The sequence below is a fragment of the Rhinolophus ferrumequinum genome, chromosome 17 (genome assembly GCF_004115265.2).
Source record: "Rhinolophus ferrumequinum isolate MPI-CBG mRhiFer1 chromosome 17, mRhiFer1_v1.p, whole genome shotgun sequence".
Classification (NCBI taxonomy): Eukaryota; Metazoa; Chordata; class Mammalia; order Chiroptera; family Rhinolophidae; genus Rhinolophus; species Rhinolophus ferrumequinum.
Window position 1 is genome coordinate 13,515,658 of NC_046300.1, and position 21,896 is coordinate 13,537,553.

General features: G+C 55.3%; 2 protein-coding genes across 5 annotated transcripts in view; one reads left to right on the top strand and one right to left on the bottom strand.

Moving 5' to 3' along the window:
- Positions 1–1,054: 1,054 nt before the first annotated feature.
- On the top strand, positions 1,055–11,979 carry CSRNP1 (cysteine and serine rich nuclear protein 1). The gene is made up of 5 exons (XM_033132239.1): positions 1,055–1,198; positions 7,464–7,713; positions 9,757–10,016; positions 10,513–10,827; positions 10,924–11,979. Exons 2-5 carry the CDS (start codon positions 7,503–7,505, stop codon positions 11,902–11,904), a joined length of 1,767 nt encoding a protein of 588 aa, XP_032988130.1. The 5' UTR covers positions 1,055–1,198; positions 7,464–7,502; the 3' UTR covers positions 11,905–11,979.
- Positions 11,980–13,691: 1,712 nt separating this feature from the next.
- Positions 13,692–21,896, bottom strand: part of TTC21A (tetratricopeptide repeat domain 21A) — a 34,071-nt gene continuing 25,866 nt past the window's right edge. The window contains exons 20-30 of one of the 4 annotated variants that reach the window (XM_033132233.1): positions 20,800–20,988; positions 19,723–19,833; positions 18,937–19,018; positions 17,962–18,112; positions 17,564–17,725; positions 17,234–17,429; positions 16,924–17,148; positions 16,457–16,577; positions 16,220–16,287; positions 16,031–16,125; positions 13,692–15,195 (exon numbers count right to left, since the gene is read on the bottom strand). In XM_033132233.1, coding sequence (XP_032988124.1) covers positions 16,048–16,125; positions 16,220–16,287; positions 16,457–16,577; positions 16,924–17,148; positions 17,234–17,429; positions 17,564–17,725; positions 17,962–18,112; positions 18,937–19,018; positions 19,723–19,833; positions 20,800–20,988 — 1,383 coding nt within the window. In that variant the 3' untranslated portion in view covers positions 13,692–15,195; positions 16,031–16,047. Of the gene's footprint in view, positions 16,126–16,219; positions 16,288–16,456; positions 16,578–16,923; positions 17,149–17,233; positions 17,430–17,563; positions 17,726–17,961; positions 18,113–18,936; positions 19,019–19,722; positions 19,834–20,799; positions 20,989–21,896 lie in introns of all 4 variants that reach the window. The other 3 variants (XM_033132235.1, XM_033132234.1, XM_033132232.1) reach the window with 3 other exon arrangements.

The following is a 21,896-nucleotide window of genomic DNA, read 5'->3' on the forward strand; positions in this document are numbered from 1 at the left end:
CATTCAGAGAAGAACCCAGAATGCAGCGGGAGCAGGACTGGGAGGGGGAGGGTCAGGCTCCCAAGAAGACTCCCTGGAGGAGGCAGCGCTGGCAGCGGCCTTAAAGGCGATGGAGTTCTTTTAAGTAGCGAGAGGAACGGCTGCAGCAAAGGTGTGAGGGAAGAAACGCGCGGTGGGTAGGGTCGCATCTGCGGTTGGGAAGAGGGGCAGAGGGTGGGGTCCTGGGCCAGGACTCGCTGCTGGGCCTGCACACACTTTCCCCTGGGCAGTAATACAGGGAGAGTTGGCCTCTAGTCAGGAAAGGCCTTGGCGGGAGCCAAGTGGGCCATTTTAGGTGGCCAGGGTCTGGCTTGGAAGAAACCAGTCCTATTTTATATATTTTTTTTAAGGAGGGATGGGGTGGGTGGTCGGGGAATGGTTCCAGGAACCCCTGCACAGGGCTTCTGCAGGTCTCTGGCCCGTGGGCAAAGGTGAAATTCAGGCCCATGGATTACCCACACCTGCCACCCTAGGGTCTTCTCCAAGTCCGTTTACTTTTGTGGCGGATCTGGGGGTGAGTGGTAGGGAGAGCGCGGAGAAAACGTTTAGATTGGATTATAGTAAACTGCCTCGGGAGGAGTAGGGGTGAGGGCGTGTAGGAGGCCCCCGCTGTGCCGCCGTCCCAACCTGACCCACGCTCTGCGCCTCAGCCTACCCATCTGTCAACCGGGTACGTGGGGTGAGATGGGGATCTCAACAACCCTGCCGCGCCGGCTTGGTGCGTCGGCGACTTCGTAAAACTGCGGGAGCAAGGCGGGGGGAAGACGACGGACGGGCGGAGATGGGAGGGGACTGAGGGCGGAGAGCGCTGGCGGCGCCGTAACTGGGCAGAGTCCGCGGGGAGGCCGGCGGCCGCGGCGCCCGGCTCCGGGCGGGGGAGGGGGCGGTGCCTCCGGGGCGGGGCGGCGGGCGGCCTGGCGGGCGGCCGGGCGTGCGTCAGCGCGGCCAGCCCCGGAGTTTTCCACTGACGACGAGGGCGGAGCGGCGGGCGGGGCTGCGCAGACAGTCTCCCGCCGCCGCCGCCGCTGCCGGACGCGCAGAGCGGAGGGGCCGCCGGGCCGACTGCTGCCGGCCGGGTGAACACGGGTCGCGGTGCGGAGGGCGTCCCCGGCGGCGACGCGGCTCGCGTCGGGGTTTTTGAAGAGCGCCTGGTTCGCAGGTAAGCGCTGTGAGGCTCCGGGCTGGGCTGGACGGGACTTTGGGGCGGGGGTGTCCCGCGCAGGTGGCACTGCTCCTCCGGCCCCTGCCATTTGCCCCCTGCCACCCTGAGCGGACGCGGGGGCAAGGACACCCCAGCTGGGCCCCAAACTGAGCGCCACAGACGGGGTCGGGGGCTGAGAGGCGCAGGTTTTCCGCTCCCCTCCCCCGCCCAGCCTCCGGCACCCCAAGAAGTCGCGGCGCCCCGAGCCCGGTGAGGGTGGCGAGCGAGCGGAGGCTGTGCGCTGGTGGCGGGGTGACGGGGTGCGCGTGTCCGTGGGTAAGTTTTCATTTGACCCAGTTGCCTGAGAACTTTTCAGAAGTTCCTCGCGTGGCCGGAGCAGGTGACATTTGTCGCCTTCATCCTCGGGCTCCCCCCCGGGGGCGGGTACCAGGGCTGCCGCGCGTGCCCGGCCCCCCTGGGAGGCGGGGATCAGGGAGGGATGAGCGAGGAGTGAGGCTCCGTGAGTCACGGACCCTGGGAAGGAGGGAGGGAGGAGGGATTGTGTTGTACGCTCACCTGTTTGTCAGTCGCCGTCACACGCAGAGGCCACCGCTGTGAGTCACGGGCGCAGCTCCCCCGGCCACCCTCGGACACACGTAGGCTCTCTCCCACGCACTTTTTCTCCCCTTTCCAGCACGTACTTCCTCCCGGTCCCCAGTTTCCCCTCCCCGGGGACCTCCATAGAGATGCCCACTCCACAGCAACCATCACCAGTTAGTCACAACTGCTCCCTGGCACAGTCACACACTAGCCCACACTTCTGACACAGAGCGCCCCTCCCTGGCTCCACTGCCCACTCCACACCTCCACTCAGATGTGTCAGCCCTCTGAAGTGGAGCTCATCACGTCACCCCCAAATCCTTGACATCACTGCCCTCTGTGGTCTCCACATCCTGAGGTCACCAAGTCTATTCCCTGCTCTCCTGTGCCCTTGTCCTGTCATCTGTCACTCTGGCAGCAGGGTTTAACCAGTCACACCCCCTTCAGTCCTAATGCTGAGCTATCTTTTAAAAATGCAAATCTGGTATTGTCACTCCCTACTTAAACCCTGCTGTGGCTTCCTGTGCCCTCAGGCTAAAGCCAGCCGGGGCGCCCAGGCCACCTAGACCCCGCCTCACGGCCCCTCCCCCCTCCCCATTCTGACTCTCCCTCTCTCGAGTCCCTCATACTTGCTGTGCCCTTTTCTGGAACTCTTCCCACATCCATTCCTGGGACAGACCTGTCTTCACCCTCAGCTGTACCTCTCCTGCCTTGCCCCTTCGACCTTTCATCGCAGCACACAGCAGGGGTCCTAAACTTTAATTACACTCCTGCCCACTAGACTCAAAGCTTCAAGGGGCGGCACGAGTGTCTGTCTTGCTCCCTGTATGCCTGAGTGCCTGAATAGTGCTTGGCACATCAGAGGAGCTCGAGAAATACTTGTTGAATGAATGAATGAGAGTGAAAGAGGCCTCCCTTGGATGGAGGAAGCAGTTGCTGTCAGGTGCCGTTTCCTTGCTGCAGAAGCAATTGCCTCATGTAGCCAGCAAACGTTTGGCACCTAACCAGTGCCAGGCGCTGGAGGCCAAGGCTGAAGAAGTGTCTCCTCCCCCCGGGATCACTTTCAGAGGAAGGGGTGGGGGAGGGGTGTGCCAAGGCTTCCTGTCTGCCCTCTGGGCTGCCCAGGCTGTTTTTCTAGCCAATCCCAGTGGGGGCCCAAGGTGCTCTGAGGTGCCCTCCCCTTCTCCCAGGAAGTAGTTCTTGAGGGCCAGGGGTCATGTGACCCCAGGTATTGGGGGAAACTGACCCAAGGCCTGGGGCTCGGAGGTTAACGGACACATTCTTCAGATTCTTGGGAGTTGGATGGAGGCACTGAAGGGGCCCCCTCCCCAATACCAGCTCTTGGCTGGGGGCTGGGGCTTTGGGACTACTGAGATGCACAGAGGAGTGGGCCGGACTTCTCAGAGGCCCTGAGATGCCCCTCTCCTCCCCCCACCCCCCAAATAGCCTTTGTTTGCTTGGTGCCCAGGGTGAGGTGGCCTTCCCTGGGTTCACGGAGTGTGGCCTGAGTGTGGAGACAGTTGTGGCGAGTACAGTAAGGAGGTGTGCTCTCTGAGTCCCGGCTGTCAGCTCCTGTGTGTGGTGGCAGGAAGGCGCCCTGATTCTCAGGGCCCAGGCAGATCCCGGAAGAAGTCTGGTTCTCTTTGATTCAGGGCCTGTCTCCAGGGCTCCTGGGGGTGTGGTATTTCTGTCTGAGCCAGCTCCTGGGAATTGCTTTTCCTTCCTCCAGGACCCCAGGAGGGGGCTGTGCTCACCCTGGGAACTGTGCCACAGTCGGGATCTTGATTCCTGGGTAGCTGCTGAGGGCCCCTCCCCCACCCTCTGACTCACTGTCTGACACTTTTGGACTCTTCCACTATCTGTGTTTCATTCCTTTTTCTGACTTGGCCTCTCCTTGTCTCTGGCTGAGTCTTTTTGTCTCATCCCCTGCTCCTGCCTCTCTCAGCCTCTGGATTCCCAGGTGGGACAGTGGCTCTTCCCCTTCCCCCTACCGCAAAGGACTATCAGGGAGGACATTTCATTCCAGGTCCGCAGATGGTGCCAGGGTTCATCACATTACCTGCGGCACTTCTGTAGCTTCCCTGTGTCCACCTCTCACCTTAAGTTCCTGTTCTGTAGGTATCCCTGAGGCAGGACCAAGGTGTCTGGCTTGAACCTGCTTCCTTGACATCTCTGTTTACTCATCTGGAACAGAGAGCCTCCTGAGATACCTGTGTTGGCACCTGCCTGCAGCCTGAGCTTTCTTCTCCTGCCCCCAGAGCCACCCCCCTTCTGGGTACCATTCTTGCTCAAACCCTCTGATGTAGACTGGGGGATGGGCAGGCATGTGCCGACCCTCCCCCACCCCTCCCTTCATTGTGACAGGAGCAGGTTACACTGACTAGTAGCCACCACCACAAGAGACTTCATGTGCTTAAATCTTGTTTCTGTGTTTATATATGATATGAAGCGCCCACCTGCCAACCTCACATGGCCCTCAGGTGCCTTCTGTATGACAGACTGCTCTTAGGCAGGGGCACAGTGACAACCAGGCAGAGAGGCCCTCAGCCGGACGGGACAGACCTGAAGGAGCTGAGCAGTGAGGCGTTTGCAGGGTGGGGGGTAAGGGCTGTGACGGGGCGTCCCGGGCCCGTGGGAACCCAGAGAGGCATGTAGTCAGGGAGGTTAGTGGGGCTTTCAGGGAGGGCCTCTTGGAGAGGATTTCTAAATGGCGGGGGGTGAGGCTAGGTTCCAGCTGTGCAGAGGCTAGGAGGTGAGCGGGGGCACTGCAAGTTCAGCTGGAGTGTAAAGTGAGTGGGGTGAGGTGGGGAGAGTCTAGCAGGATGAGTGTGGCGGAGAGGCAGCATCTAGGCCTGCTTCAGCCTCTCGGAATTCTGGACTTGACCCTAAGGGGAGCCCCGGAGTGATTCTGAGCATGGGGGTGGCAGGTGGATATGTGATTTAATAAGATCACTCTGGCTTCAGGGTGAAGAATGGCTGCGGGGAGAGGACAGGAGCAGAGGCAGGGACATGAGTAGTAGCAGTAGGGACAGAGATATAAGGGTAATAAACTTTTAAAATTATACGTGACATACATAAAATACACGATGTATATGAATCTTCTGTGTACAGCTGAAGATTTTGGTGGTTTTAGACACCCATGGAATGAGTTACATCCCAGATCAAGATAAACCATTTGTGGACACTATTCTGCCCCCCAACACTATTCTGACTTGTATCATCGCAGATTGAGTCTGCCTTTTTCTTGAGCTTCATTCACTGGTATGCTTGTGTCTGGCTTCTTTTACCCAACACGCTATCAGTGAGATTCATCTGTGTTGTGTGTATCCAGGAGCTCATTCTTTTTTTCACAGTGTAGAATGACACATTCACTAAACACTTATCACTGTTCTTAAGAACTTGGCGTGTATTGATTCACGTAAACCGCCTAACCCAGTGAGGTTTTAAGACAAAGAATTGGAGTGGTGAGGTTAAGGAACTTGCCCGGGGTCACCCAGCCAATTAAGAGGCGAGCCAGTGTTCCAATGCAGGCTGTCTGGTTCTGGAGCTACAGTTCTCTGCTGGGCGGCCTCCGTAATTCCTGCCGAGTCTGTGCCTGGCCTCGTGTAGATTAAATGAGCTAATGTGTACTTCCAGCACTGGACAACGAGAGGTGGATGGAGGGGGAGGGAGAAAAGAGTTGAAGATGACTCCAGGTTTCTGGCTTGAGTAACTGGGTGGGTGGCAGTGCTGTTACTAAGATAGGGAACACAGGAAGAGGAACAGATGGCACGGGTGGGGGGTTGGGGAATAGAGACAAGGGGTTCGATTTGGGGCCTGCAGACTTTTATGTTTCTAAGGCACAGCCAGGCAGAAATACCAAGTGTTCATTTGGTTTGGGAGGAGGTGTCTGAGGCCTGGGGGTGGGGGTGGTGATTCGGGAGGCACCCAGTACCCTGTAGACAGCATCTGGAGCTTGGGAAGGGATGGGTTCTCCTAGTGGGACTGTGGGGACAGCATGCCTGGGTGCGGTTTGTTGGTGTGTGTGTGTGTGTGTGTGTCTGAGTCTCGGGTCTGCATGTGTGTATGCGTATGTATGCCTGGCTCTGGAGCTTGAGTTCCCCCATCTCCTGGGAGAGCCGGCAGGTCAGCTGGGAGCGGGGTTGTTTTTGTTTGTGGTTTAACCCTGGGAGGCAGGGTACCAATCCTGAGAACCTACCCGTTGAGCAGCCCCCACAGGCCCCGGAAACACCTGTGTGTCCTTCCCCGGCGCTCCCCTCCCCCCCAGCATGGAGAGTTTGCAAGGAGGGGAGACTGTTGCTTCTCTTGTGCCTGGAGGGAGAGGCTGTCCCTGGAAGGAATTTTGCCCAGTAAGTCTATCCAGTAAGTCAGTTGACAGCACTCACTCCAGGTCTAGGATTCAGTAACTTCGTGGGAGGCTTGGCGAAGGAGCAAGGGGTGTTTAGAAAGGACACCTGAGGAGGGGAGATCGCCAGCCTTCTGCTTAGTTTTTCCTGTTCTCGTTTCCTGTGATGGCAGTGGGGGAGGGGCTCCCCAGCACTGGGGCCTCTGCGCCCGTTTCCCCTTCCTCCTGCTGACCTCCTGGGGGCCCAGCCCTGAGTGCCACGGACGTGCAGAGACAAGGTATCTGTGCTCAGCTCTTAGGACTGAGTCCTTGGGAGATTCCGAAGCACTGGAAGGGACTGTTATTTGCCGTGGCATTTAGGGGAAGGAACCCTGAGTCCCCTCCACTCGGATGGGGCCAGCTAGGCTGAGACCCTCAAAGGGCAGGCATGAGTGGTGTGTCCTGGGTGGCTCCACGTCACCAAGCTACAGACGGGAGAGAGTGGGACATTGGTTTAGCAGCTCAGTTTCACTAGAGTTCTTTTTTTTAAGGGGGAAAAATAATTTCCATAGGAAGTTAATTAGAACAAACGGCTAGATATTGGGAGTAGAAGGCAAGATGTAGGTGACTTTGTAAGATCAAACAGGAGATGTGGAAGAGACAAGAAGCCTCGGTGGCTCTGGGTCCCACAGTTAGGCCTGGAGGCAGGGGACTTCTGCGGGGCGGGGGTTTCTGAGGGAAAGTCTGGGCAGCTCCTTCTCAGGAGAGGAGGGGTTCCGGAAAGTCCAGGGTGTGGGAACCGGGGCCAGTGTCAAAGCCAGCCTGTTGCCTGGTGTCCTGGTTCGCCGGGCCCTGGAGCGAAGGCTGCAGCTGGGCCTGTGCCTGTGGGTATGCTTGGAGGGGAGGAGGAGGTGGTGGAGGAAGCAGAGCCACTGTACAGGGCTGTGCAGCCTGTCACAGAGGGCCTCACACACACAAAGGCACACAGATGCGAGCTGTGTGAATCACCCAGCCGGTGAGTCAGCCCCGAGGATTCCTGTCGGGGAATCAGCGAGGCTGTCAGTCCATCTGGTGGGCTGCTGTATGTGTGTGTGTAGGTGGGTTGTAGGAAGTAGTGGGGAAGGTGCCTGGCAGTGTCCTGGGAGGGCTTTCAGGCCGAGGGGGTGGGAGACTGCGAGAACCAGGAGGAGGGTTTGGGCCTGGATGTTCCCTCATCATCATATGCAAAGAAGCCTCCTGCAGATGTGCCTCCTGCAGGGCCTGGGGCGAGAGGGCCTGGGAGGCCTGGGGTGTGAGTGGCGGAGATGATGACCCTGGGCTGCCAATGAGACCAATGAGAGCGTTCTCCTTCCTACCCAGGCTGTGTGTGCCCAGACCCCACAGCACCCCTGCACCACCATGACTGGGCTGCTGAAGAGGAAGTTTGACCAGCTGGATGAGGACGACTCCTCGCTCTGCTCGTTCTCTTCTTTGTCCTCGTCGGGCCACCGCTCTCTCTCCTGCTCCCCAAGCTCTTCCGTGTCCCCAGCCTGGGACTTGGAAGAGGAAGGCCCCTGGGATCAGATGCCCCTGCCTGACCGTGACTTCTGTGGCCCCCAAAGTTTCACCCGTGAGTCCCTTCTCCCCTGGGAACCCCACACACCCCTTCTTCCTTCCTGAAGATGAAATTAGGAAGCCTGTAAGAAAGCCATTCTGGTCTCTCGAGATCATGCGCCCCATAGCTTTAGCTCCCCTCCCATGCTCTCCACCTTGTCCACTTCCTGGAATGCAGTGGTCACTCAGGAATGCCCACTGTCCAGAGGCACTTGGCTAGATTCACCCTTGACCTTAGGACTCCCCTGTTTCGGAGTCCTGACGTGCAGGATGGAGCTCTTCAGATGGCCCTCTGCCTTCCCACCCGGGCTCCTCCCTTCTGTTCCAGTTTCGTTTCTCCAGCTTTTGCCCTGTCCTTCCAACTGCACCCCTGTAGTCCCACGCCCCACACTTCTCCGCCAAGAGGCCTGTCAAGCCGGTCCCTCTCCTGTCAAAATGCTGTTTGGCTTTGCCTGAATGTAGTGAAGTGTTTTTTCCCAGTTATTTTTCAAGCTGGCATGATTCTGATTCCAAACTAAGAGAGATGGCCCTGAAGCCGTGTTTCTCAACCTTACTTTTTATTATCACTCCCCTCCACACCAAGGAGGCTTTTTAGATATTTTTCCCCCTAATCAACCCCAAATGATATTTTAATACCACAGAGATGATGTCTGTTTATATGTGCATTGTATGTATATCTGCATTTTACATAAAAAAGTGTGATTTTGAGCACAGAGAATCTAAGTATATTAACTGACTAAACTACTGTGAGTTTACGCTGGAAATACAAGGATGGTTTAATATTATAAAACCCAACCATAGAGTTTACCAAATGACTATGTCAGAGGAAGAAAAACATAGGAGCTCTTGATGCTGGAAGAATATTTGACAAAATGTAATGTTCCTTCTAGATAAGACTCTTGGTAAGATGGGAATAAGTGAATTCTACTTAAATGGTTTAAAAAAAAAATTGGTTTCCACCCAAAAGCTGATTCTGATTAGTGAGGAAATACTGGACTCCGTCCCACTAAGCCAGGAACAAGAGGAGGACGCTGTCTGTCATCATTGTTGGTTAACATTGTTCAGGAAGTGCTAGCCAATTCAGTTCACTGAGAGAGTAAGAGTTTTCTGTATTGTGTTGGCACAGGCAAAACTGCCATTATTTGCAGATGGTTGGCTACCTGGTAAACTCAAGAATATGAACAGAAAACATTCCCTTTTAGAAGGGAATTCCCTCAGGTAGTTGGGTACGAAATTAATATATTAAGTTGAGTTATATGGAATTGCCAATATTCAACTATTTTATGGTAATTTCTTATGGTTCAACCTAATAAAAAGCAATAATATACCAGTATATGTATTGAATATATACCACCAATAACTTACGAAAGGAAGGCTTTTCTAAGCCTGTGGCAAAACACAGAAGCTATAAAGGAAAAGATCGATATATTTTTGACTACATAAACCTTAGAAATCATTTTGTAAAATGCCATGAACAAAAATAAAAGACTAAAAGATTCTCACAGATAGGCCAGACAGATGATTAATGTCTCTACCCTGTTTCCCCAAAAATAAGACCTAGCTAGACAGTCAGCTCTAATGCGTCTTTTGGAGCAAAAATTAATATAAGACCAGGTCTTATATTATTATTATATTACATAAGTCCTGGTCTTATATTAATTTTTGCTCCAAAAGACGCATTAGAGCTGATTGTCCGGCTAGGTCTTATTTTTGGGGAGACACGGTAATATCATATATAAAGAGGTCTTATAAATCAATCAAAAAAAAAAAACTATAGAAAACTGTAAATGGCTAATAAAGATGGGAAAGATGTTGAATCTCACAAATGCTCTCATTTGGACTGGTGAGTAACAATAAGGCAGTGTTGGCATAGGGGCGGTGTGTTCAGTTTTACCATCTCCAATCCTAGCCAGGCTGGCTCCTAAATTCAGATCCATTTCTTTGTTGGGGTGGGAGGACAGAGGAGGAGGTATGAGGAGAGTGCAGCCTCATCTTCCAGGGGGTTGTGCTATGCCTCCCAGAGAACTCATGCCCTACCCCCTCCCTGTCTGCCTTCCAGCCCTTTCTATCCTGAAGCGGGCTCCCCGGAAGCGCCCAGGCCGCGTAGCCTTCGATGGCATCACTGTCTTCTACTTTCCTCGGTGCCAGGGCTTCACCAGCGTGCCCAGCCGTGGTGGCTGCACTCTAGGTATGGCCCCTCGCCACAGTGCCTGCCGCCGCTTCTCCTTGGCCGAGTTTACCCAGGAGCGAGCCCGGGCACGGCGCGAGAAGTTCCGCCTACGCTTGAAGGAGGAGAAGCTGGAGGTGCTTCGATGTAAGGTAGGCAGACTCCTCTCCAAGGCCCACACAGTAGGGCAGCTCCTGAAGTCCTAGCCTTGAGGGGAGGGGTGTCACGGGCGGGTGCCGGTTTGCTCATTATGGATTTGGGGAAAGAGGCCAGTAATTGCTTGGTCAGGTCCTGTCGCTTGGATTATCTGCAGATGGAGTGGGGTGTGCCAGGTATCAGGTTTGCTGTAGGGCCTGAATCTGTCTGACCTCACTGGGGAGGGAAATGCAGAATTGATGGACATTGGGGGTTGGTGTATCTGTCTGGCTGGGGAGGGGGTTTGTCCGTGCACTGGGGAAGGGCATGAACAGGAAATCTCTTTGCACATGCCGTGAGGGCAGTGTTCTGAGCTGTGCCAGTCACTAGGGTATCCACAGTGCTCAGCCCAGAGTAAGCACATCCGGAGGGTTTGTCTGGTGACTGATGCCTGTGGGCACTAAGACCGTGTATGTGTACCGCTTACATCCCTCCTCCTTCCCGCGAATGCAGCTTGCAGAGTCTGGGGTACCTGAGACGGAGGCTGGCCTGCCACTGACAGTAGACACTATTGATGACGCCTCTGTAGAAGAGGAGTTGGCAGCGGCTGTGGCCGGTGGCCAGTTGGAAGAAATGACCTTCCTACAGCCCTACCCAGCCCGGAAGCGGCGGGCCCTGCTACGGGCTGCTGGTGTACGGAGGATCGATCGGGAGGAGAAGCGGGAGCTGCAGGCTCTGCGTCAATCCCGAGAGGATTGTGGCTGTCGCTGCGATAGGGTCTGTGACCCTGAGACCTGCAGCTGCAGCCTGGCGGGCATCAAGTGCCAGGTACGGTGGCTGGACTTGGCTGAGAAGGGGAGCCGAAGCTTGGGGGCTTCTCTGGGCTCCAAAGGATCCTCACTTGTTCCTCTTCTTTCTCTGCAGATGGATCACACGGCATTCCCCTGTGGCTGCTGCAAGGAGGGCTGTGAGAACCCCAAGGGCCGTGTGGAATTTAATCAGGCGCGGGTTCAGACCCATTTCATCCACACGCTCACCCGTCTGCAGCTGGAGCAGGGGGCTGAGAGCCTTGGGGAGCTGGAGGCCCCTGCCCAGGGCGGTCCACCCAGCCCTGGCGAGCAGGTCCTGGCCCCTCCTTTCCCACTGGCCAACTCCCCTATGAGCAGTGAGCTGGGAGACCACAGCTGCAGCAGCGACATGACTGATGGCTCCACAGCGTCGGGCGCTAGCGAGGCCCCCGACAGCCCTGCCCACCCGGCCCTGCCTGGCCCTGGCTTCCAGCCGGCTGTGGATGACGACAGCCTGGAGCGGATCCTGAGTTTCAGTGACTCTGACCTGGGTGGAGAGGAGGAGGAAGAGGAGGAAGGGGGTGTGGGGAGCCTCGACAACCTCAGCTGCTTCCACCTAGCTGATATCTTCGGTACTGGTGACCCCGGCGGCCTGGCTAGCTGGACCCACAACTATTCCAGCTCTAGCTTCACATCAGGCATTCTGGATGAAAATGCCAACCTGGATGCCAGCTGCTTCCTAAACGGTAGCCTTGAAGGGTTGGGAGAAGGCGGCCTCCCTGGCCCCTCAGTACCGCCCAGCATGGACGCCGGCCAGAGCAGCTCAGTGGACCTCAGCTTGTCTTCCTGCGACTCCTTTGAGCTGCTCCAGGCCCTGCCAGACTATAGTCTGGGGCCTCACTACACCTCTCGGAAGGTATCCGACAGCCTGGACAACTTCGAGGCACCCCACTTTCCCTTTCCTGCTTTTTCTCCACCTGCGGACGCCAGTGTTTGCTTCCTGGAGTCCATCATGGGCTTGTCCGAACCAGCTGCCGAGGGCCTGGCTCCCTTCATGGACAGCCAGCTGTTTGAGGACACCGCCCCAGCCTCTCTGGTGGAGCCTGTGCCTGTGTGAGGACTAGGGTGCCTTTTCCCGGCCCCAAGAGCCCTGTTGCTGCTGTATTATAATTTGGGGGCTCCCCAGGGTCTGTATGTAACAGTCTCCCATTGGCTGACTCACCCACGTGGACACTCCTAATTCTCATGCAACACTCTGGATTTATTTATTTTTTTAACTTTCTGTGCTGAAGAGAGGGTGGGAGGGGGCTTCCCTCTTCAACCCCCCTGCCCCCCCCATGCCCACACAGTCTCTTCCACTTCCACAGCACATGCCAAGAAGAGGAGGACATATGGCTCCCCTGGAGCTTTGCAGACCCCTTTTTGGTCTTGTATGATATTTCTTAGCCCGAAGACAGGGCTGGAATCAGCCACTTCCTGCTTCTGCCACCCTGAGCCGTGGTCCCCTGGGTGGCTGAATCCTCTGGACTGTGAAGACTATAATTTATTTCCATAATTTATTTGGAGACTAGGTGGCTTAGGCTTCTGTCTGGCTGGTGGGCAATGCTGGGGTGGGTGGGGCACAGACCCCATGAGCCCCTTTTGCCTTGTAGTCCTGCAGCCCTGCCCTTCGTGGTCTCAGGTGTAGACCAGGTGTGGATTTGAGCCCTGTGTCTACTGTGGCAGCTGCCTGGCCCAGAGGCTGAGCAGGCAGGGGCTGACCCGGGACAGTGTCTGGGCAGGGGAGGGGCTGGGCTGACCAATCGTGACCAAAACCCTCTTCTACTCTGCTCAGCCCCCTCTGCTTGTCCTCTGCCCCATCTCTCCCCTCCCGCAAAGGCCACAGCCTTTCTTCCTGGCCCATCGATGTAGGAGGGGGAAGCAGGAGGCCCAGAGATGGCAAGGGGGTTGCCTCAGGGCCCACAGCATGCCCCTGACAACTCAGGGCTTTCTGGGCACTGCACTCCAGCCCGGCCCACCTACCTGTGCCCCCAAGGCCAGTTGGCCAGGGCAAGGGGTGGCTCCTTAGGGCTTCTGTGCCCATCATTTGCTGATGTTGAATTTTGTACCATAATTTCTACATTGTCCCTGAGTATTAGAACTATAATTTATTCATTTTTCTCTGTGTCTGTGCCAAGAAGACCAGGCTCTGGGCCTGCCCTCTTGCCCAGGAGGCCTTGCCAGCCTGTGTGCTTGTGGGAACACCTTGTACCTGAACTTACAGGTACCAATAAAGAGGCTCTATTTTTAACGGTATGGTCTGTATTTGTGGGACGAGTAGGATCACACGTACACCCTGAGGAGGGAGGAGGAGACAGGCCCTGCTGATCTCAGTGTGGACACAGGCTGTCGGGGGGGCTGTAGGAGTGGGGGTGCAATACTTTGGGCTTCCTTCCAGTCAACCTGGAGACAGGAAACCTGCTAAGAAAGGCTGGCCAGGCACATGGAGCAGTTTTTCCCTTTGGATGAACCCATCTCTCCAGTAGCCTCCTGGGGTGGTGGTGGGACAGCAGCAGGGCAGTCTTCTGAGACAGGCTGTCTGCTTGGATGGCTGAGGGCACACTCCCCACTCACCCACACTGAGCTGGGGCCTGGTCCTGAGGATGGTCACCGACCCCCAGGTGGAGGCAGGCAGTGGGGTGGGGTGGGTGGACGCCTTGCATGGGGCTTGAGCACCGGGCACCAGAAGCTGTAGAACTTTATCCTGCACCAGCCAGACCTGTCTGTCCTGTCCCAGGTAGCCTGGGCTGCAGGCCAGAGGAGCAGGCTGCAGTCTGCCCCAGTCTGCCGGCCTGAGGAGCAAGGCCGACCTCCCCTTTAGGAAGGGCAGGGGGACCAAAAAAGAAGACCTGACTTGGGTGACTTGGGTCTCCTTTTCTTGTTCTAATTCTCTGTCTCTTGGTCTGGGCTGCGCGCCCTTATTTCATCTCTGGTTTACTGGTTAAGAACATGGACCCCGCGTGCCAGGTTGGAATCCCAGCTCTTCTACTCCCCAGTGAGGTGACTCACACAAATTGTTCTCCATCTCTGCCTGGGTGTCCTCAATATTGTACAAATAACACTGCTCACCTCATAAGCTTGTTCAGTTCATATATACACAGCTCTTAAAAGAGTGCCTGGAACATGCAAGCCTCATGTGCGTCTTTGTGACTTCCGTTCTGTTTTCTTGTTTTCTGCCTCTATGTTTTAGCCTTTCTTTTTTTGCCAGTTCTGTCACCTTGCAGGTACCTGTCTCTTGCCTCTGGACATGCATGGACATGGCCATATGGCCATTTCGTCAGTGGCCACTAGAGGACTCATGGCTTGGACTCTGGCCTACCTCTAACGAGCTTAGGCCCGGACCTAAGCCAGGTCTTAGGCTTCTCAGGGTGGACTACCCTGGTACATTCAGTTGTCCTGTCTCCCTTCTCACTGGTCCCTGGGAATCCTTTTGCAGATACTGCTTCAGCATGCATGCTCCAAAAGCTGGATCTCCCCAAGGGCCGTGAGGCTTTGTTCTGACTAGCCTGGGGTCCAGGTGGCAGCCCCCAGCAGCTCCAATACCCTGGCTGGAAGCCCCTAGAGGCTCTTGCTATGGACAGCCCATGGCTAGACTGAGTCTGCCCATCAAGAGGGTCACTTCTGGGCTTTTTTTTTAAAAGATAAATGAAAACAACTTGGGGTTTACAGCAATAAAAATGTGATTAACGCACAATCCTTAGCCTCATTCTCCATACAGACAGACCTGTCTCTCAACACAACCCGCCCCGAGAAACTGGGTTATAAAGTACATCATCATAAAGAGGCCTGGTTTCCCATAAGATGATGGTAGTCACCTGAGGAAAGCATTCCAGGTCATTGACTCATACCAAGAGGCCACACACATGACCACAGTGTGCTATAAAAACAAGGCTCAACAGCCATCAAGGACAACTCGGGCTGTTCTAAAAGGGACCCTTATACCCGTTCACTGTTCCCAAACCTTAGCCACCAGACAACCTCTCTTGAAAACTCTGCCATATCTGCATTCTACCGATACTAAGTATTTTACTTTATATCGATTATGTCAATATGCTTAAAAGTTAGAGCCATTCTATGTAACAAAACCCACAGATTCATGAGTTTGTTGTGCTATTTTTCTCCATTATGTAAAAATATTTAAACACATAATTATTCAACTTTATAATGTTTGCTGAATATCATTGGCAGGGATTCGTACCATGATTTGGGAACACACAGATCTAGTCTAATTTCCTGCCATAGATGGGGACACCGAAACCAGAAAGGGGCAGGAACGGTCTTGGAAAGGTCACGCAGGGAGATTCTAGACCTCCTGACTCCCCGTTCTGAGTTCCTTCCCCTGAGGTCAGACTGGCCCATTATTGCCATCCTGAAAAACAGGAAGAGAGGCCCTGGGAGCACAGCAAAGGTGACCTCTATCACCCTCTTGCCACTTACAATTAACATTATCCATCTAAATAGGGACCACGCTTTTGTCCCCTTAGGTGTTAAAAGGGTTTCTGGAGGATGAATTGGTGAGTTGGCCAGTGTCTTTCACAAAAGCTGAAGTGGAAAGTAATTTTTCTCGGGATGTACTCCGCTGTATCAGGCAAGGGAAATCAGGTTTCCCCAAAGCTGTGAGGACCAGCAGAGGCCAGCTGAAAACTTGGGGAGGAGGAGACAGAATGCATGGGACAGAGTGGGCCAATGACCCTCGCAACCTGCAGGATGACAGTGTCCCTCACACAGCGCCTCAGCTGTGGGGACCTTGTACAGTGGGTCCCCCTGTCTGGACCCACTACCAGGGCAGCCGCAGTGAGCAGCATGGCAGGCAGGAGCGCTGTTTCTTTAGCTCCAGGATTCAAGGGACCAAACAGGAGAGGGGGGAGGTATTTCTGGCCTGACATAACAATAGTAAAATAGTTGTAGGGTATTTTATTTTAAACCACCTCTTTGTTTCCCATCTGCCCCCTCAGAGAGTCTGGGATAAAAGTGGGGTCTGTTAGAAGGTATCCAGTGAGCCCAGCAGAAGCTAAGTTGGTTGATGTCTTTGTTCCCCAGAGCAAATTGCTTCTTTTGCCTTAAAAACATAAAGCTTTGGGCTGCGCCGCCTTAGACCAGATAAGGCATGATTCAAATAAATCACTCACTATGAAAATGGGGAACAACTGACCCACATCCCACCCCCTCCATGAAATGTCCATAGGCTGACGGTTTCTACCCACCCCATCTCTAACCACAGCTACGGCCTCAGAGACCCTTGGGCTTTTTCCAAAATTTCTTCTCTGATTTTGGGGTAGTTGGGGTGCTCCCCTAGGACCTAAGACAGAGAGAGAAAGGGGGTGAGACATTAGGCAGGGGTCCCCGCCACTACACAAAGGCCACTGCACAGAGTCCCCCCACACCAGGCTTACCTGGTGGCAGACTTCAATGGCCTCCACGAATCTCTTGTCCTTCAAGTAGTTGAATGCTAGTTTGAAGCCTGTCCAAGGGCGGGGAGAACACAGACAGTACATGGCACGCTGATGACGTGAGAACCCCTCTGGTTCCCACAACAGCCAGAATACAGGACTTGGGTTCTGGGGTCGGGGTGGTGGTCCTCCTGCCCGGCTACTCCCTGCTCCCACGTGCACCTTGGCTGGCTGCCTTACCAATGGCAGGGTTGGCATGATGACTGTACTTCCAGGCCAGCTCGTAGTTGGTGGCTGCATCCTTGTAGGACTGCTCCTTCTCCATGATGAAGCCCATGTACTCATAGGCCTTGCAGCAGGACTGCAGAGAAAGCTGGTCAGAGCCTCTATGGAGAGGAAGCCCCATCTGGTCCTAGCGTCAGGGCACCCGCAGCCTTTCTGCCCAAACACCCCTCCTGGACCGACTGACCCCTGAAGGCCCCTGGACCCTTGAACCCTTCCCTACTCCCTCCCTCATTCTGTGTTCCCCGCTGGCTGCCAGACCCAAGACGCCTTTTCTTGCCCTGCCCGTGCTCCGGGTTCCCATCCTGCTCTTCTCATCCTGTTCCTACCCCGCATCTGCTCTGCCCCCAGCGCCACTCGAGCCTCCTGGCCTGCTAGGCCCGGCGTCCCCCACCGCCACCACCCTGACGGCAGCGCGCCCTCGCCTTGTTGTATTGCACGCAGCGCCGAAGCAGCTCGGAGGCGAGGTCGAACTTGCCGCCCTGGCAGTAGATGTCGGCCAGCAGGAGCCAGCTTTTCTCCAGGTCCTCGGCCTCAGCTAGAGCCCATGGGGCCTTGGCCAGACGCTTCAACTGCGTGCGCGCCTTAGGGATCTGCTTCAGCAGCACGTAGGCCTGCGCCACGGCCAGCAGCGCGGGGACGCTGTCCTTCTGCGCGCGAGGTGGGAAGCAGGCGTCCGAGCTGGGATCTTCGGTCACCCACACCCCCGACCCCTTCCCCCGCCAGCCGGCGCACCTCTGCCTGCGCCATATCGATGAAGGTGCCCAGCGCGGTCTCCACGTTCGCCTTCTCCCCAGTGGCCAGCAGGCAGAGGCCTTGTAGCAGCCGCAGCTGGGTCTGGCCCCAGGTGGTGTGCGGGTAGAACTCACGCAGCAGCTTCTCCGCGGTCCGCACGGCCTCCTGCTGCTCCGACTCCTTCCTGCCAGGGGAGCTGCGGACTTTGCGCTGGCCACAGGCCACCAGCCTGCCCACGCGGCCCTCATCTGGCCTGGGCCCAGAGGCCGCAGGCTCTCCCCGCCTTCCCCGGGGTCCTGCCCTGCCCCTGGGGACCCGTTGGGCCCTTACTTGCTCTCAGACACCACGTTCTCGAATGCCTCTCCGCCCACGATCTCGTTGTCTGGGTTCAGACAGATCTGTACCATGTAGTAGGTGGCTCTCTGGCCCCAAGTGCTGTCCTTGCGGGCTTTGTTTAGGAACTTTAGGGCTTCGTTGGGGTGCCCTATGTGCCTAGTACAGGAGAGAAACACCAAAACTCAAATGGGGAAACTGAGGCCCAGGGAGTGCAGGGATGCACAGGGGCCCCTCCATGGGTCTGCACAGAGCAGGGGCTGGATCTCTGGTTCCCCTGCCTCCTGGTCTGGAAGCGGAATCTCTGCTTCACTCGTGCTGAGCAAAAGCCCAGAGTGTCTGTTAGGAGAGAGCTTCCAGCACATACCTGCCTGACACACCCACTCCCAGCTCACCAGCAATAGATGCCTTTGCAGTAGTTGAACCCTGGCTCCAAACATACTCGGCTGGACATCTTCTTGGCCAATTCAAAGAAGCCAGGGGCATCTTCAAGTTTGCCACTTCTCCGTAGCAAATCGATTAGTTTATTCAATATAGGAAACTTATCTGAAATAAGAGAGCAGAGATCTCCAGGCTGGGAGAAGCAGGGAGGACCAGGGAACACTGCCCACCTGGGCTGAGCAGGGACATTCCAGCGGCTCCAGTGTCTTCACTGGTCTCCAGTGTTGAGAGAATAATAATAATGATGCTTAAAAGGAGTAATCATAAAAGCTAACACTTATATTGTACCTGGTATTGTTTTACCGCATCTTAAATATACAATGAAGTAGTTACTCTAATTGTTCCCATTTTACAGATGAGGAAATGAGACACAAAGAAGGTAAGTGATCTGCCAAAAGTTATACAGCTGATAAGTGGAATAGCAGGATTGAGACCTAGACAGTCTGGCTCCAGGACCTGCACTCCTAACAGCTGCGATCTGCTGGGTCTCTGAGCAGACTCTGCTGTGGGACTCCTGTGTCTAGCGCCTTCCCCAGCAAGAAGGGGTGGTTTTATGCTGCAGTGAGAAGCAATGGAGCTACATTTCAGGGGAGACTTTCTAGCTACTTCCAGGTGGCTGTGACCTCCGAAGGGGATTTATGACGATCCCCGGTGTCTGTGATTTGGGGACAGACAGGCTGTCCTGGGTCCAGTGCCAAGTACTTCCCTGTCTGAGACCAGGAACTGGCCCCGTGGACTCGAGAAGGACCAGCACGTTCCACTGTGGCTTTATCAGTTTCCTGCCTCTCTGGGAACAATCAGAGAGGAAGGGGCTTCCTCTACCCAGTCAGGAAGGAGGGGAGAGGGCCCACCCTTCTGAGGAGAGCAGCCCGTGCTTGGTGGGAACTGACACAGGCAGTGTCAGTGGGCAGTCTCCATGCAAGCACTACCTGGCGCTTTCTCCAGGATTTGGCGGTAGACATTGATGGCAGCTTCATATTTCTGTTTTCTAAACATCAGGTCGGCCATCATCTATGAGAAAACACACAGTGCTCCAGAATTCCTGACAGCAGCTTGTATGGGTGTCAGGGAAGACAGAAAGGGAGGGGGGTAAGAAAGGAAGGTGAAAGAGGATTTCTGAGGTAGCCTCTCTGGGCACTGGGAGAAGCTGCCCCAGAAGGAGTCCAGAAGGTAGGGCCTGCGTGGGGGAAAGGGGCAGGCCTGGGGTGAAGATGGGAGTGGGAAAGACAGTCCAGTGGGAGACACCACTGGGACCTTTTGGCAGGTCGTAGAACCAGCCCCTTTACCCGTGTGTGAGGACTGCCTGCTCCAGGCATGGAGGTAGAATGGGGGTCCCCTCCGCTGCCAGGTGGCCCTGGAGGTGGTATGGGTGACGGGGAGGAGAGAAATAGGACTTGGGAGGGGCTTTCCTCAAGCACTTCCCCAAGCCCCAGGAACCCATCCCACCCTTGCCTTCACTGACAGTGGGTGTGGCTTCCCCTGGAGTAAATCAACCTCCCCACCTCCCCTAAGTTGGCCCAGGAGGTGGATGCTGCCCTCTGCTGTCAGCCCATCCCTCCGATCTGAAAGACGGCAGGTTCACGCCGAGTCTCATCTGCCTGACAGCCTCTCAGAGCTGGGTCAGCCAGGCATGGAGGTTATGGGGCTAGGAAGCAGCCTGAATTGGTCACAGGGAGCCTGGAGAGGGCAGGGAAGAGGTCCAGAGGTCCTCTTACCATGGAGGCGGACTCATGGTTCTTCTCAGTCTGTAGGAGGATGGAACAGTGCTGTTTACACAAGTCCAGGTGCCCCTGGAGCAAGTAGAGCCGTGACAGTTCCAACACCACCTGGAACAAGATCGGAGATAATAGCCTACCCAATGAGCATCATGGGAAACCCAGGCACTGATGCCAGGTTCGTGCATACCCCATTTCTCTCAGCTCTGCCTTCAAAACACGGCTTGAATCCCTTGGGATAATGGCCCTCCGCTTCTCCCACTCAATACTCCAGTCATACCAGGCGTTTTACTAACTACTCTGTGAAAACTGGGGGCTGGTCACCTCGTATTCATCCTGCGGCTTCGGCTCTGCCCTTACCTCCTCTGGGAAGCCCTCTGTGCCCCAGAGTCTTGGACAGTTACCCTTCTTCAGAGTTCCTGTAGTGTCCTGACCCACAGACAGGCATGGATCACATGGTATTAGAACTGCATGTGTACCTGTCTGTACCCCCTTGCATGATGGCAATGCATGGGCAGGAAGCACGTCTTGCCCCACTGTGTCTGCAGGGCCTAACACACTACCTGGCACGTGTTGGAAATCTTGAAATGAGGGCACAGTAAATGAATGGATAGCTCTGTCACTAAGCCCTTCACTTCCTCTCTTAGCATACACTCCAGCTGTCACTTCCTGTCTGGAGCCATACCTCCCTCAGCACTCGGAACCTCCTTGGAAGCTTAGCCTGGGCTTCATGCCCAAAGAGCCCCTAGCAGCCACACTCTCATTGTCTCCCCACTTCCAAGGGGGACCGGAAGATACCTGACTAACACAGCTTTCAGCAATGTCTTCCCCACTTCACCCTCCACAAATGGCTGTCCAAAGTGGGGCTTCCCAGCCTTGCTCCAAGGGCTGTGGTGGGGAGGGGGGGCCTTGGGGTCAACTAGAGCAGGCTCCCCACACCAGGGGTTCCCACACCAGGTGTACACCTGAGCTCCTCAGGGAGGTACAGAGAAGGAACTGGCCTCTGCCCTGGCCAGGGCGCTCTGCATGGCATTGCACCCCAAGAGAAGAAGCAGGGTCTGGCTTTGAGGACCACACCTTATTGTCAGTGGGTGCGTAGGAGAGGGCATCCTTGTAAGACCGCATTGCCTTGGCATACTCCTTCTCCTCCAGGTAGTGCTCCCCCAACTGGACGCAGATGGACGCTGCCAGTTGCTTCTCGGAGGGCATCCTTTCTGGTTGCTCCAGTGGAACACGCTTCAGTATCCGAGACTGGAGGTCCATGGCCTGGGGAAAGCAGTGAACGCAGGATCAGAAACCCAGAGGCAGATGTGCCAGACCTCCGGCCAATTCACAGCAAGTCCCCACTTCTCATTTCAGAGCCTGGAGTGTTATAAAGGGCATCTCAAGTGCCCTTGAACAAATCTGGGTCACTCTGGACAGGCAAGGCCACTGGCTGAGTACTTGGGAGGCAAGCTGGCACTGCCTCTGGGGCAGGAGCAGAAGCAAAGGCACTCAAACAAAACACTCTATTGTACCTGACTTGTTTACCTATTTCCATCACACCTTGGCACTCACTATGTCTAATTTGCTTCGGCTGTCCTACAGGCTACAACAAGCACACAGTAGGTATTCAAAGCAGGCTGGCTGTGTTTTGATGGATGCATTGGTTTGGAATATTGTTCTGCTAAGAATTTGAGGCAGCCCCCCACAACTGTCCACGACATACAATGACCAAGCGAGTAACCAGAGAGCATCGAGGCTTTAAATGATGATGCCAGCGTTAAGTTTCAGAAAGAGGGCACAAATCAACCCGTTAGCTCCCTGAAGGCCAAACAGAGGAATGGGAACCCCGTGGGAAACAAGGGAATAAACCCGGCAGTCAGAGAGTGGGCTTCCCCTCCACAACCACAGAACGTACCCCAGAAACAAGTAACAGGCGGCACCCTTGGATAGAAAGAGTGAGGAAGGCATGGCAGAAATGGCCAGGACCTGTTTCATCAGAGGCAGCCCCGTGGGGAAAGAGTGTGGGTTGGCACAGGCCAGACTTAATTCAAATCTCAACTCTGCCACTTATTAGCAGTGTGACTCTGGGCACATTTCTTAAACTTCGTGTGCCTTATCTGTTAAATCGGAATGTCACAGTGCTTTTCCCAAAGGGCTACAGTGAGGATGAAATGAGAAAGCTGAAAGCC